Source organism: Protopterus annectens, chromosome 9.part0 (genome assembly GCF_019279795.1).
Source record: "Protopterus annectens isolate FY-2018-M chromosome 9.part0, PAN1.0, whole genome shotgun sequence".
Taxonomy (NCBI): domain Eukaryota; kingdom Metazoa; phylum Chordata; order Ceratodontiformes; family Protopteridae; genus Protopterus; species Protopterus annectens.
In genome coordinates this window covers 1,324,007,093-1,324,023,618 of record NC_056743.1, presented here as the reverse complement: position 1 = coordinate 1,324,023,618, position 16,526 = coordinate 1,324,007,093, and the positions used below count along the sequence as shown (strand labels likewise).

Sequence of the window (16,526 nt, the reverse complement as noted above, 5' to 3'; positions counted from 1 at the left end):
CAGTTAAGTTACACTTTCCAGTGACTCTTCAAAAGTTTGGCCTTGGTACAGTTATTTTTCTAGATGCATAGGCTACTGGTCTGCCCTCTCTTACCTAAACTGAAATGCAATATGCTCAGATAGAGAAAGAACTTTTGGCAATTGTGCTTGCATGTCCAAACGTTCATGAGTATATTTATTGTGGAGATATCCAGATTGAAATCTTAAAGAAGCCTATGCATTCCGGTCCAGTAAGATTGCAAAGAATGATGCTCAAAATTACAAATGTACAACTTCAAAATGGTCTATATGAGCGGCAAAAAAATACAATGGAACAGTTTGATGTACAGAATTTTGACTCTGTCATGGAAGTGCGTAATTTTTCTACCACAAGACTTGATGAACTGAGAGATCATACAAACACTGATCCCGTTTTGGAAAAAGTCAACCACTACATCCTGGTAGGATGGCAGTCAAAGCAATCCAGTGTACCACCTTATTTTCCTTACAGAGATGAGATGTTGATGGAAGATGACTATTTTCAAAGGTCCTAAAGTTGTTGTTCCTGCTTCCTTACGAAAATACGAACTTTTTCAGCGATGGCGATGGCAGTCCGGTTGGAGAGTCAAGTGAACAAGATGTTCCAGTAAGTAACATTACCAGCCTTATTAATAGCTTTGATCAAAAACTATTTAAATGTAAAAAGCTACAACTGGAAGTCTCGTACCTCCAGGAATGTCTTGATAAAAAACTGATCCCTAAAGGGCTTAGGCAATGGCGATATCTGGTTGGGCTCGTTGAGGGCTCACATTTTCACCAACAATTGTTAGCTTTGTTTGATAAGCAAGGTTTCAAGTTTATTAACTTGCTCATTGCCCATTATAAACTTGAAACTGATGTTTTGAAAAGTGACTTGGAATCTTTAGAGCACAACATAAAAATGGACCCAGATTTAATTCGCTATAGGTATGAGTATATTCGCATCTTTACCAGCATTGAAGCTACTTTGGTTAAGATGTTGAATATTAAAAAGAAAAAGATTTCAAGGGATGTGTACGGACTACTCTAGAAATAATGCCTACCCTCGCCCACCATTAATCACGCAAGGGGTTAGTAACAACACAACTGTTCATGAACCTAATGTTACTACGGAAATTGATAACAATAGGGTCCCTATTGCTACACCCAATTCTCACACAGACGACTGTCAGTTTCTTCATCGTAGTGAGAGAATACTTTAACCATAATACAGACAGGACCAACAATAACTTGCAATCTACACACCACCAATAAAACCATTCCGATAATAATGCGCCCACTGAGAATTATCAACAGGGATTTCAGATGAACAGGAATGGTCAACAAACGAGATTGAAAGCGGGCAGGAATCAAGGGAATATGAGGAACAAAAGGAACCAACGCAGGAGATAAATCGACCCTTTTCCTTGTCCTGTTATAATGGTCAGTTCTGAAGGGGATTTTAAAGTCTATAATTACACTTTGTTTGACGTTAGTAAAGATATTGTAGACTTTTTTTCCAAAGGTTTGACTTTTGTTCCTGACTCACATTTCGACCTGGTCAAAACAATCATTGACCTTAAACTGTTCGTCCGCAAGTTGAATCTGAGAATTTGCTTGGGTGATAGACCCACCCTTACCAGTTCTTTAAAAATTTCTAGTGTATTTAACCCACCATTACATGAAACTTTAAGTACTTTTGAAAAATTGTGTGAGTTTGATTTAAGAGTCTTATTTTTGAACAAGCATGATTCCAACAAACATAGTTTTAACATTAACAGGAATCAGCGGGATTTTATTAATATGCTACGTGATTGTAACATAAGGGTTATGAAACCGGATAAGGGGGGGTGGGCTTGCTCTAATGGATTACAATATGTATGTCAAAAAGATGCTTAGCCTGCTTGATAATGATGCTTATACTCTAGCTAGTATCAGTGAAGTTAATTTAGCTTACAAGAACATTAGATACATTTTGGAAGAATTTTTATTTAGAGGGAACTACTGATATTGATTTACACTGTTATTTGACCATTTTAGCACCCAAGTTACCCGCGATGTTTGGTTTGCCTAAGTTACACAAATCCATCACCGATCTCCCATTTAGACCTATCGTGGATGGACGTGGGTCAATCACTTATGCATGTGCAAAATACATAGATAGCATTTTAAAACCATTGGTAGAACAGGAGACACAAATATGCAAAGACTCCTGGAGTTTCTTGCATTCAATCGATCAACAACAGTAGTTTCAACAAAGATTTTTGGTTCCTCACAATAGAGGTCAGGGACCTCTACACAGTCATTCCCCAAAACCTGGGTTTGGAATGGATTAGAGAGTTCCTGACATCAAGAGGAATCAACAACCAAAACTATTCATTTAGTGGTGACCCTTTTGGAAGTTGTTCTTGCATATAATTTCATGGTATTTGATGGCAAAATATATTTACAGAAATCTGGGGTAGCAATGGGCTCACCCTGTGGAGGGAGCTTTGCCAATTGCATCATGGCACATTGGGAAAAGACCTTATTATTCACCAACACTATGTTTTGTAATAATGTCGCCCGGTACACAAGGTACCAGGACAACACATTTCTCATTTGGAAGGGTCCTCCTTCACTGGTAACATCTTTTATGTCTAACATCTCTTTAATGACTCAGTTCTTTGAGTTTACTTACAATTTACAGGAGCATGACATTAACTTCCTTGACATTCTTTTATCTAAGGACATTCCCAATTCTAGGTATAAAAGTGTTATATACAGGAAACCTACTTACTCCAACAACTTCCTCCACTTTACCAGCTGTCATCCCTTTCACCGGAAAAAAGCGGTTGTAAAGGGACAAATGGTTAGAGCGGCCAGAATGATTTGACTATGGTGATTTCATAAAGGAATGTGATTATCTAGCATCCATGTTTACCAACAGAGGTTACCCATATAGGCTGATTACTGACATTACTTCTGAAGTTGTTTATAAACATCAAACGGGTTATTTTAAACCAATTTTGGGTAACCTTAATGGACAGAACCTATTGAGCTCAGATGAGGCAATTGCTCCTAAGCATTTGCCAGATAAATAAACTTTTAGGACTAGTTTTTTGTGTACATTTAGAGTTTATTATATTCAAATAATAGATCTTTTGCATAAAAATTGGTCTCTTATTCTTGAGAACAGGGTTCTGTGTAGTACGTTTGGAGTAAAACCCCATATCACATATATGAGCGGCCAAAATCTTAAATCTCTACTTGAGGTTAAACATTCCCAACAAACAAGTCAGAAACACAGGAATGGCCAGATGTGGGTCCTGTAATCAGTGTACATCATGGTGGGGCCAAAAGTTAGAATTAATGACACAACCTTTAGCATCAAGGGTAAATTTAACTGCGACACTAGGGGTGTTTATGCTGCTAGATGTGACAAGTGCACAGCTTTTTTATATAGGAAAAATGGAGAGAAAATCGAAGCAGCGCATTTATGAGCATTTCTATGCTTATAGCAGGAAAGATCTTACTAACGCTCTAGCTAGACACATTACGAAAAACTCAGGCCACTCTTAAATTTAGCATCCTTTACCATATAGACATTGGTATAAGGGGTGGCCCGTGGCAAGTTCATTTAGAAATGGAAGAACTGTTTTGGCAGCTAAGAACTGCTGCCCATTTGTTTCCTGGTTTGAACGAAACAGTTTCCATTAGTTGTATACTTAAACATCTTACCATGAGAAGGTAATTTATGTTTAAGTTAAAATATTTTTGGTAGAACATCTTTAATGTTTTATTTACTATTTTTTAACCAATTGATATATTTGAAGTTATTTAAAACTTTTTTGTTTAGACATGTTTTAAAGAACAAGCTGTAGCATACCATGTTTTTGTGCTGTTTGATTAGACCATTTGATAAGTGTTTAATTCGCAATGGTAATGAGATTTTGCACTTTTGTTTGTGTATTTGGTTTTTATGTTATTTTCCCTTTAAAACTGATTTGGATTGTGCTTGGCTAATTGTCAGTAATTGGCCTTTTGATTGCTGTATTTAAGCTCATATTATACTAGTGTTCAACTTTTGTCTGAAGGAGGGATATTGTGCTCCCCCGAAAGCACTTACTAAATAAATTGGTGTGTCTCTTAGTTTGAAGAGTTGGTCATCCTCATTCTAGTATCCTTTGCCTTTTTTGTGTTTTATTCTTCTAGATGCATAGGCTACTGGTCTGCCCTCTTGAACTCTTACCTAAACTGAAATGCAATATGCTCAAATAGAGAAAGAACTTTTGGCAATTGTGTTTGCATGTTCAAACATTCATGAGTATATTTATTGTCGAGATATTCAGATTGAAATCTTAAAGCAGCCTACGCATTCCGGTCCAGTAAGATTGCAAAGAATGATGCTCAAATTACAAACGTACAACTTCAAAATGGTCTACATGAGCTGCAAACCTCTTTATCTGGCTGATAACTTATCCAGATCACCCAGACTGCCCAGAAATGCAACAAAACAGTTTGATGCACAGAATTTTGACTCTGTCATGGAAGTGCGTAATTTTTCTACCACAAGACTTGATGAGCTGAGAGATCATACAAAGACTGATCCTGTTTTGGAAAAAGTCAACCACTACATCCAGGTAGGATGGCAGTCAAAGCAATCCAGTGTACCACCTTATTTTCCTTACAGAGATGAGATGTTTATGGAAGATGACCATTTTCAAAGGTCCTAAAGTTGTTGTCCCTGCTTCCTTACAACGGGAATATATTCAGATTTTACATTGTGGCCATACAGGTTTCGAATCTACCAAAAGAAGGGCGAGAGGACTAGTATTTTGGCCATCTATACTGAAAGACATTGACAAAGTACTTTCATCTTGTTCAGTATGCAACAGTACTAAACCGCATCTACAAAAACAGCCACTTCAGCCAAGTCAAATTCCTGAACTACCTTGGTCAGCAGTAGCCACTGATATTACTTAGTGTTGATTGACTCTTACTTGAACTGGTTTGAGATCAATTTATTGTGTAACCTAACGTCCACTACTGTTATTACCAAGTTGAAACAGCTCAGTCTGTGGTAGTCCACATAAGCTCATCTCTCACAAGGTTATGCAATTTACCAGTTAATTGTTTCAGAAATTTGCAAGATTATGGGACTTTGTACATGTTATTAGTCCAGAATATCCACAGTCAAATGGGCTAGCTGAATGTGCAGTACAGAATACAAAGCAATTACTAGAGAAGTCAAAGCACGACAATACCCATGTCTTTTTGAATTTACTCAATCTCAGAAACATATCCTGTGACAATATACTTGGCTCGCCTGCTCAGACACTTCTATCTAGGCAAACCAGAAAAACATTCCCTATCAGTTCCAGTTTGTTGAGATCTAAAGCTAAAAACAGAGCAATCAAAGCCCATCTACTCAGAAAATGTTCTTTTCAGAAGTCCAGTTATGATAAAACGATCAGATCTCTTCGTTCATTGAAAAAAGTAGAGACAGTGAAGGTAACGGATTGGTCAAGTAACAGGTTTACGTACAGAGCCAACATCCTATTTTGTAGAATCTGAGGGTGTGGAATACAGGAGAAATCGCAGACATCATCTTCCTGTATCAGAACTGATATCACAGCATTGTTCATGTGATACAGACTAGAGCTCAGAGCAATCCAGACAATGTTACTGTTCCAGAACGTGTCTCAACTCCCATTACTACTTCTGATGATGTTCCTGATGTCCTCAAGGTTGAACATTCAGCAGGGACAGTCCCAGTTGCTAAACCTAACTCTAAATTCTATGTCACATGATTTGGTTGCATCTCCAGACCTAGTGTGAAATACACAACAACCTGGACATAGTTGTATATATGTATCTAGTGCTGTACAACTGCATGTCTAAGAGCCATCTTGTACTTAATGCATGCAATTACTGCCGTCAATGAAGTAGGATTCATTTCTCAAAGGAGGATGTAGAATATGTGTGTGTGTTGTACCTTTAAGGAGCATTTCCAAGGTCAGCACATGCATATAAATAGCAAAGACATGCTCATATTCAGTATCATTTTCAGACTGCAGTCAGAGAGTGAACATGTATGACAGAGAGAATCAGTTTGTTTATAAAAGTTTATTTAAGTTAAAGTTACTGTCTCATTCCTGATGTGTTTGTATATAATAAAGCTGCTTGAACAGAACTCGCGAATGTTAGTCTGTTACATCCTGACCGGGCACACGACAGTTCCTTACTATGTTCTAGCTAGCTACAGGACACCCTACATGACCTAAAAAAACTCACAGTTCTTACCTAGACTTACTAGAGGCGCTCACCACCCAATCAAATACCATGTTCATGGCAGACTAACTACCCTTCTATAGACTGGGAAATAAACACTGCCACTAACTCACAGGCACAATGTTTTCTGCACTTTAACACAAACACCCTGGACCAGAGAGTGCAAGCCCCAGAAGATCAAACATACTGGAGCTAGTACTCACTAACATGGTAGAGTGTGAAACTCCTCCCCACCATGTCACATCCTCACTGGCAAAGACGGACCACAAAGCCTTCTGCCTCAAAATAAAAATAAACCTGGAAAACCCAAATAAATCTAAAACAGGAATTTATTCTAAAGCAAACTACATCCTATTAAGTGACAGTTATCAAAATTCACGGCTCACGCCAACCCTGAGAACACAGCTACCTATGCAGAATTATTTGCAAAAATTCTATTCAAACATGTAAATGGTTGAATTGAGGCTGCTGTACCATACCAGAAGTAAGCCCAGATCTAACACCAAAAACAAACCACACTAGTGGAATCCTTACCTTACCAGGCTATAAAATAAAAAATGTCACAGGAAAATCAGAATGAGCAACTCTTATACAGACAAGAGCTCTCCGATTCAACTAAACAAGAAACTAAGAGGTCTAATAATGTCCAACACAATCACCAGGTCTTCCTTAGCTAGGTCAGGAACCTTAAAAAGCAATACTCAGCAGTGTCCAATACTGGTGGTAAATGGCACAACTGTCACTGAACATGGTGAAATAGCAAATCTACTATCAGATCGTTAAATTCACCTCCGAAATGCCCCACCTCAGACAAGCCCCAGTGAAATTCCTTCTAGCATACCCCCAACCCCAACTATCAACAGGAAGCAGGTCCTGGAGGCTCTAGCAAAGGCCAAGAAATTGTGCTTCAGTGGGCCCAGCACTCTCCCGGTTGCCTCCTAAATAACCTAACACATGACCTAGAAGGACCACTTGAGGCATTCCAACTACACCCACAAAACAAGTTTCATGCCAGGTGAATGGAAGGCCACAATGGTCATCCTTCTTCATAAGACTTGATCATCCAATGACCCGGGAAACTATAGACCCATCAGTCTGACAAGTCTAATACACAAAACCATGGAAAGAATTACCATGAAAATAATCAACAAAGACACTGACAACTTAGACATTGGACCCATCCCAGTTTGGTTTCAAGACAAGGACTTGCCTACCTGACAGAGACAGTGGCTGTGGATGAGGGGAAAACAGCGCACACCACCTATCTTGACCTGGCCCAGGTGTTTGATACAATACGCCACTCAGGTATCCTTATCAAACTCTCAGAACTAGGCATAAATCCATACAAACTCACTGCATTGCCAGCTGGTTCACAGACTGGACCCATTAAGTCAGGACTGGTGAGACCACCTCCATCAAGAGGCCAGTCACCAGTGGAGTACCCCACGGCTCTGTGTTGGGCCCACTCCTGTTTGGCATCTACTTCTTGGAAGTCAAAGTCAATGTCAAAGGCCTGCAGATCACCAGTTTCACAGATGACTGTAAACGGAGTGCTATCGCAGATTTCCCCCCACGACACTAACATCCTACAAAATGTCTAACACAAACAAAATGACTGATGAGAAAGCCATGAACTAAAACTCTATGCAAAGAAATGCATTAGAGCCCTCTGGGAAATCTCCTACAAGTTACTCAGAGGTAATCTATGCTTAACATACAAGGCATCCTCAAATCCAGCTCTGACGATCGCTTACACACCTGCAAGACAAACACCATCAGAAAAACACTAGATCCAAGGACTTATACTTTGCCTGTGACATAAATTGAACCTGCTGGAGGGAGCAATATGTCTCCCAAAGGATGCCCACACTATGGAATATGCTCCCCAACTACATGATGCAGAGTTCATCCCAGATTGCATTCAAAAGGGACCTTGATCATTAGATAGGAAATCACACCTGTAGTCTGGCCCCCATGTCTGTGATGGGCAGAGGTAGACCGTAATTAAATTAATCTCCAACATACTACCCCATAGCCCTTGGCTACCTCTTTGCTAACATACCCCACCATACGGGCATCCAAGGAATGCTGGAACAAAACTGGGTTGGGTTGCACAGGCAGGCTTGTAAAGACCCCGGTGGTCGTTAGCCTAATATAAACCTAAATGCAGACAAGGCCAGAACACTGCAGAAACTACTACTCTTGCCTACATGAGCTGTAACACTGAAGTTGAAAAAAAAAAATCATTAACTATTTCTCCAATAACTATCAACAGTCAAGAGACCCTAAAAAACAGCTTCTCAAACCAACAGCACTGCAAAATGTTGTACACACTTAAAGGGTCCAGAGGACATTATTGACATGATCACTATCTGCTCTACCACCATATGCATACAAAATCACCATGCATAAACAGAGATGGCGTAGCCACTCCAGCACTATGACAAATCATTGTCACTAGACTACCGACAGAGCTGTAACAATGTCCACACATGGTCAGCGTCCTTACTCCGCGATTGTACCACAGCATGGTCATTGCACCTACTACTCTGCCACTGTGTCCAAATAAGATTATTATTATCACTGTTTTCACCAACACTGTACTACAGCAATATCAGTTCGCCAGCTGTAACACTGTGCCACGAAATAGTCATTGTGCTTGCTCTGCCATGGTGTCCAAAGCAAATTATAATGAGTTTGTTTTCACCAGCACTGTACCACAGCAAGGTCATTTTGACAGCTTGGACTCGGTCTGCTCCATGAATATATCCCATTAACATCCACTGCTTCCGCACTATCACTGTGCCGTAAATTATTGACAAGAACGCAAAGCGTTTGAGACCAGCTCTTTTTCAGTACATCACAACAATTACTGCTCTTGCTCCTTGTATCCAAATCAGTCACTGTGCTTAGAGAGTTATAACTCCCACTTTTCCACTTTATCCTAACATACTCACTGTGGTTAGTGGACCCAAATCCCACCCATGCAGTCACAGTGCTTATCCAGTGCACACAAATACCAGTGTGCCTGTTCCGATGGTGTCAGCACTGTCAGTGTGTCCATTTCATTAATGAGCTCCAATATAAATGGTTAGGGCTTACTTTCTGCTGTGCCTAAAACCTACCACAGAATGCCACATTCATCAGGATGACTATTCTAGAGAGACAACTGTAGTGGAAATGAAACTGACAAAATGAACTCAAAACGCCAACATGCCACAAAATGCAAAACATAAATACATTCCTGTGTGCCAGCTGAGATTGTGAACTACAAAATCGGCTCACAACACACCAGGTAAACAGCGGCAGAAACACATGCTGACATATCAGGAATGCAACTTAGTGGCACAAGGGGATATACTATGTAGGTACACATATCTTAAGACAGAAATCAGTCCTGACACACCTAGGCTACATAAAAAGTAAAAAAGATACCAGCAGAAGACCTTCCAAGGTTTATAAAGCCTGTCCAAGAGATATAGCTGCCCCACATGCAGCTCCAGTCCCATTGCCTCATCTCATTATTCTGAGAAAAAAAAAAACACTTTTCTGTACCAATTACAAACCTTTTTCGAAAAGCGTCGTCAAGGAAAGCAATGGATGTGTCAGACATAGGATTCTTTGCCTTCCTTATAAGCCAGTGCTTATCCTAAAGGAAAAATGACAGAAGAAAAAGACAAAATATTAAATATCTTCCAAAGTTCAGGTAGCTTACAGGATAAACAAGCTATGCTCATGTGAAATATTATATGTATACGTCTACGTAAATATAGATTAAAACAAACACAAAAACATATACATTGCTTATATACATTACACACACCCACCTTATTCATACATACAAACATGTGCATTTTAATACTCTCATACATTGTGAACACACTATCTACATATTGTTATATACATAATATATGTAATTACACTTTGTATGTACATGCACATAAATATGTACAGAATATCAAACACATTTATGTAAGTATGTATACATCATACAGGTTTCACACACAGACACTGCTGAAAGTATACATACAATGCGTGCAGCAAGTTCTACGAAACACTGCATCTTTTGAGGACTCTGCATTTTGGTCATTTTGTGTATCGATAATACACTCCTATGCTCAATTATATAATGTACACAAGCACATCCATATTTACATAAACACACCCAAAAAACAAAATGCATTCGTGTGCGCGGCATACAGTGCAGCCAACACTTATAACCCATGAAAGTCCCAACCCACCCTGGGATGATTATCTGTAAAGGAACAACATCTAACATCTGGCAATTTAGCACACAGGACTTAAAGATGGAGATGTTTAGCATATAGGCTTGTCATCTGTACTTCACCCCTCTTTCCACACTTGAAACCTGTGCAGCTCTGAAAAAGCCGATCACCAAATTGTTCTAAAGTTATCCCAGAAAGACAGCACTTTTCTCCTATTGGCTTACATTATTAACAAAAGGCATACAAAATAATTACATAAATGCTGCAGAAACAGAAGGAAATAAGTTGGGGCATCATGCATTTTTTTAAATGTGTGGTTCATTTAGTGCCCTAAAGGATTTAACTGATCGCCAGAGAAAAGTGCAGTGGATATTATATGACAACAGATATTCATAAAGCTACCTGCCTTGTCTGACAATAACAAACTGCCCCGCCTTTTTTGTGTACATCAAATTATACTATGGCCGAGGCTATCATAATGTTAACAGAATTACCTTACTATGTCTACGCGGACCTTGTTTTGACAAAGTCCAAGGTGCTGTATGAGCCAGTTATGGAAGGAGGGGATTGAAGAGATGCTCCTTGCTCACTTGGGGGTTGAGGGGCATGTTGCACAGGTGCAGTTTGTGCTGACAAATCCCTAATGAAGCATTTACCCAACCAGGCATTCTACAAACAGTCAGAATTTAACAAAAATCTAAAAAGTACAACGTAAACATACCCAAAGTTTTTAGCATTTAAGTTCTAGCAAACCATACAGACACAATAAGTGAAACATATTCTTGCTTTCAGTAATGATTACTGCCACCCTGAAAGGAAGGACTATGTTTTGTTAACAACTAAGCACATGTAAACAAACATCATTTAGCAGTGAAATCAAACATGATCCAAGTATACAATGTATTCCATACCCTGAGGGGGATGTCACATGCCCAGCACTAGTACAGAACTACAAATGCAACTTGGCAGAATATCACTATACAAGGTCTGTAAAAGTCTGCACTCAGAATCTACATGCGCAACACTACACCTTGTACTACCTTAAAGGACAACCGCGCCCTCAGACTCAAAAAACATATTAATGTCATCATGGTTTGAGGTTTCCTACATTTTAATAGCACTCAGACTATTTTGAGCTTTTTAGATATTTTTAGATGCAATTTCTGACTCTGACCACATGGGGTCTGGCATACTGAAAAAATTCAGACTGTTTACTCTGCCTCTAAGTATCCCAGAATGCATTATTTGTCTCCAAAATATTGCATCAGATCTGCCACGTTTTGCCTTAAGCTGCTGTCATTTCATTGACTTAACAGGCATTCACTGCAGTCTTAAAATCCCCTACTTTTGGTTAAAATGTTTTCCTTTCAATGACCACTTAAATCACAAGCAGTGCAAATGCTACAGAACAGAACTGAAAGGTGCATTTTGTAGCTCTTTCATCTTAGAAATGCTACATTGCTTTCTTTTGTGAAGGCTGAAATCTAGCTCTTCAAGGAATCTCCCCTCCCACTTCACACCTACCTTCCCTAGCTGTCAAAGAGCCAAGGGTAATTTGACCCATTATCTGCATGTGATTGACATCTCGTCACAGCAGGTGACCAGAGTAATGTACTGTTTGCTTGTCAGCCTTTTCCTCTTTACAGTGGGAGACTTTTTTTGTTGCACTACTCCTGTCAAATTTAAAACCAAGCTACATAGCACTGGCAATAATCCCTGCTTTGCAAAGCAATCTGCCACTTATTTTCCCTTCCTGTTTAAATAGCTAACAAATGATGCACTATAAACATGAAATATTTTAGACTTGCATGACAGCACCCACATGCTTTTTTGAGTCAATATTTAAAAAAAATTATGGTAGTGCATACACACACGCAGACACACACACTGCTTTACTTCTACAATGATTTAGATTTTATTTTTACATTTTATAGCAGTGTACTAACCAAGCAGAGAAATCTGGTTCAAAAGCAAGGATAAATTGATCCTGAAATACCTATGAACCTCAGCGCAAGAAATTAGGACAAAGCCATACATAGAAGTGGGACAAAGGCACAAACGGAAAAGCGCAGTCCAGGTCTGAACTGTCTGCATACAGCTACAGTTAACTTTGAGTATGTGTCTACCTGTTTGAGCCAATATTAATTTTCCCCTGGAGAGCACTCTGCTTTGGCTTGTAAGCAGGCCCCCCCACCACACACACACACACACACACACACACACACACACACACATTCCACTTTCTCATATTCCCTTCTGTTAGCAAATAGTATCCGCCATAACTCATCAATACTGTGTGTTTGTAAATTTAAACTATGACCACAGTAGCCTACTGATACAAGGTTATCCTGTTTTTCCACCTGAGAAATTAAGAAATGACTTAAGTTTCAGAGCAGTCCTTGGTCAATTGTGATCGTTTCTTAACACATACTTGCCTTTGCTTTGTGATTGTTTCCAGCCCCCTCATACGAGCAACTAACAGGGTCTCTACCCGCTTTGCTCCCCACCCTGCCCCCCCATTCCCTCCCGTCCCAGGTGGTCCCACCTTTATTGGACTCAAAACCCCTCCCATCTTTCCAATAGTCAACCACAGCGCTAACCCAACACTACCTCCTCCATCTTCCCACTACTATCACACCTCCTCAACTAACATAGGTTCATAGGTTCATACTAGGCTATCTGCTCTAGGGCATTTATAAGCCTAGCCTGAGTTGTGTGGCTTTCACCACCCCTTAGGTTGAAGAATACTATACCCATTAGTTTGCCGTGCCTCTGTCCAGCAGTGATACAGAGATGATCCCCGGGGTAAACCTACGATCTCCCATCCACTGGTCAAGATTCCTCTTGAACAGAGCCAGTGAGGTGCTCTGTCTCGCATGGACCGGGATTCTGTTCCACAGCATAGGGAGTCTCTGGGTGATGAATCTGTCCCTCCAGCACGTCCTATTTATATCCGTGTTGAGGTTTAAGTCTCTTGCTCTTGTGGCTCTGGTGGATTTGGATTTTTTGAGGTGGAGCATGTCCATTAATTCCAGGTTGAACATGGCCTTGTATGTCAGGCACAGGTCACCTCTGAGCAGACTGTATGCGACTGAATAGAGCTGGAGTTTCTTCAGTCGGGCAGCATATGGCATATTTTTGAGCCCCTTTATCCTTTTGGTGAGGAACTTTTGGGGTCTTTCCAATTGCTGCAGGTGTCGGGTAAGATGCATTCCGAATGGGGCATTGTACTCAATCATTGGTCTGATAAGTGAAGAGTACAGGGGAACAATGACCTCACATGTACCAGCATACCTTACCTATGCTCACTGCATGCACTCTCCTTGCATATCTTACATCCTACTAAAGTTCCATCATTCCCCCACTCAACCACTACCACTGTACTACTACTCACACCACCACTCATGTCTCACCCACACTCAACTCCCCTCCCACCAGCTCAAGAACCATCCCTATGCACCCCCCACATATTCTACCAACTATATTACTCAAACATAAAGCAGCCCTACAACTTAACATAGTAACCCTCCCACCATACCTAGTACCCACAGAGCACAATCATAAAGTTTCCCTTATAAACAAACACATTCAAAAACTGAGAAAACTAATAATCTCATGCATATCAAAACTAGCCCTAAGTGGAGACATCCACCCCAACCAATTACTGCCCCATAGCTATTCTCTCTCCACTCTCCAAAATACTAGAGAGACGCATACACTCTCCGGTCTCAGACTACCTCCTTACTAACAACCTCTTTTCCAGTACTCAGCATGGTTTCTGACCAAACCATAGCACCACCACTGCCTTACTCTCCTTTACTAACACTACCCTTCAGCATAAAAACAATGGCTATCTCTCCTCTGCTACTTTCCTAGACCTATCTAAAGCAATTGACATGGTCCCACACAAACAACTTCTCTGTCCTCAATAACCTCACAATCAGTCACCAACTGGTTTCAGATTTACCTGTCTGACCGCCAACAATCCGTTGTATGGCAGAATGACATCTCCCCAACTACCCGTCTCCATAGGGGTTCCCCAAGGATCCATCCTTGGACCCCTACTCTTCTGTTTACACCAATAATCTAGCCTCTGCCACCAAACATGGCACACTCATACGATATGCAGATGACTCAACCATCATCTGCTTAGCCCAATCCCTACCAAAACTGCAAAAAGTCACACAGGAAGCCTTTTCCTCTGTTGAAACATGGTTATCCGATGCCCAATTAATACTCAACCCAAACAAAACTAAACTACTCATCTTCCAACCCACCAAACATACTCAAAACAACCCTCACTTTAACATCACAGCAAAAGACAACACCACTATACACCCGACTGAACACACCAAATTGCTAGGAGTGGAAACAGAAAATAAACTAATATTTGATATTCACATATCCATGACCATAAAAAAAGTCCACAAAAAACTAGGAGCATTATACAGAAAAGAGCAATTTCTCACCAAAGCAGCAAAGATTTAAATAGCAAATTCCCACCTTATCTCCACCCTACTTTATGCCTCTCCAATATATACCAACCAAAGGCAATGTGGTCTAAACAAGCTAGAGACCTGCTACAACAAAAATCGCCAAATTCACCACAGAGGCATCCTACCGTAGTCACCACTGTCTCTCACTTGCTGAACTGGGCTGGCTTGAACTCCCTCACCTGCTTCAGTGGTATCAACTCTCACTCGCCCACAAACTAGTAAACCATCCACTAAATGTCCCATCCCTCCAGAATCTACTCCAACCCTAATCGCACCACCAGACCACTAAGATCCAGCAACAAAAATCACTTGCAGATCACTATGAAGCACTATTCTCTTGCGCCATAGCCAAATTATGGAACTCACTCCCACCCACAATTACCTCTGTACCATCATGCACCCACTTCAAAACTTTATTAAAAGCGCAACTAAAAACATGCTGGCTATGCCCTTGCAACTCCCAGTCTAATATCATCCACCCCATCCAACCACTACCTTTCTTTCCACTCCACTAACTACCTTGAATATAGCAAGCTCAGATGCTCATAAGCCTAGTACTTATTAACAAATGTTACAATGAGAAGTTCCTGCTGTATAATGTCTGTTATGTACTTCACAGATAAAGATTCTATTTGTCTATTGATGTTCTTCATCTGTAAATATGTTGTAAGTAAGTGCTATGTTAAATTGTTAATCATTGTAATCCAATGCAACTACTGTCTATTTTACTGTGGAGCTTTTCTCCCCGGGCCTACGCTGAAAATAGACCTACGTCCAGTCTGACACTCCCGGTCAACAAATATAAATAAATAAATAAAATAAATAAATAAATAAATAGAAGTAGGATTATTGCTCCTATCAAATTAGGAAAGATTATGAAATAGTAGGTCTTGCATTAGTATGAATTTTCAAAAGGGTATGAAATCTGAAACTTAAATGTCTGTCATTGATTTCATTCTTCAGTCTCTAATGATTTGGCAGCAATTGTCCCAAAAAAAAAAAAAAAAAAAAAAAAATTTGATTCAAAAAGATAATAGCCACACAATACAGCTGGTAACCTGTCAAAGAAGGGGCTCCTTTTAATATTAGTACTACTAACTTGAGCATCTGACAAAATAAAAAAAAAACATGCATTTATGAAATGAAAGTTATCCCTAACTGGATTATTACAGTTAATGGTAAACCCTCCATGTTTTCTTCCGAAATAGCAATTTCTGGGGAGGGATTATTAGGGGAAGAGCAATATTTTGAGCCAAGTTCAGGGACAGTTGAGAGGTTGGGATATGCCTAATTCTAAAAGCAATTTATTTGCATGTACCTAGCAACCTGTTAATGCAGGAAATCTGGACAAGGCAAAATATATGTGGGGGGACATCAAAACAGTACAAAAAATTGATCTTGTATAAACTGAGAGAGCTGATCGAATAACAGGTCTTGCTTTAGCAGGCATTTTTCTGAAGGTTATGAAGGCTGAAACTCAGTGTCTCATTTAGTGACTTTATTCCGAAAGAGTTTGACTGAAAACCACAAAAAT

At 39.9% G+C, this 16,526-nt stretch overlaps 1 protein-coding gene across 1 annotated transcript in view; it reads right to left on the bottom strand.

Moving 5' to 3' along the window:
- GNS (glucosamine (N-acetyl)-6-sulfatase) overlaps nt 1-16,526 on the bottom strand; it is a 321,939-nt gene that overhangs the window by 219,459 nt on the left and 85,954 nt on the right. Inside the window, exon 7 of the mRNA XM_044084298.1 lies at nt 9,837-9,919. Coding sequence (XP_043940233.1) covers nt 9,837-9,919 — 83 coding nt within the window. The remainder of the gene's footprint in view (nt 1-9,836; nt 9,920-16,526) is intronic.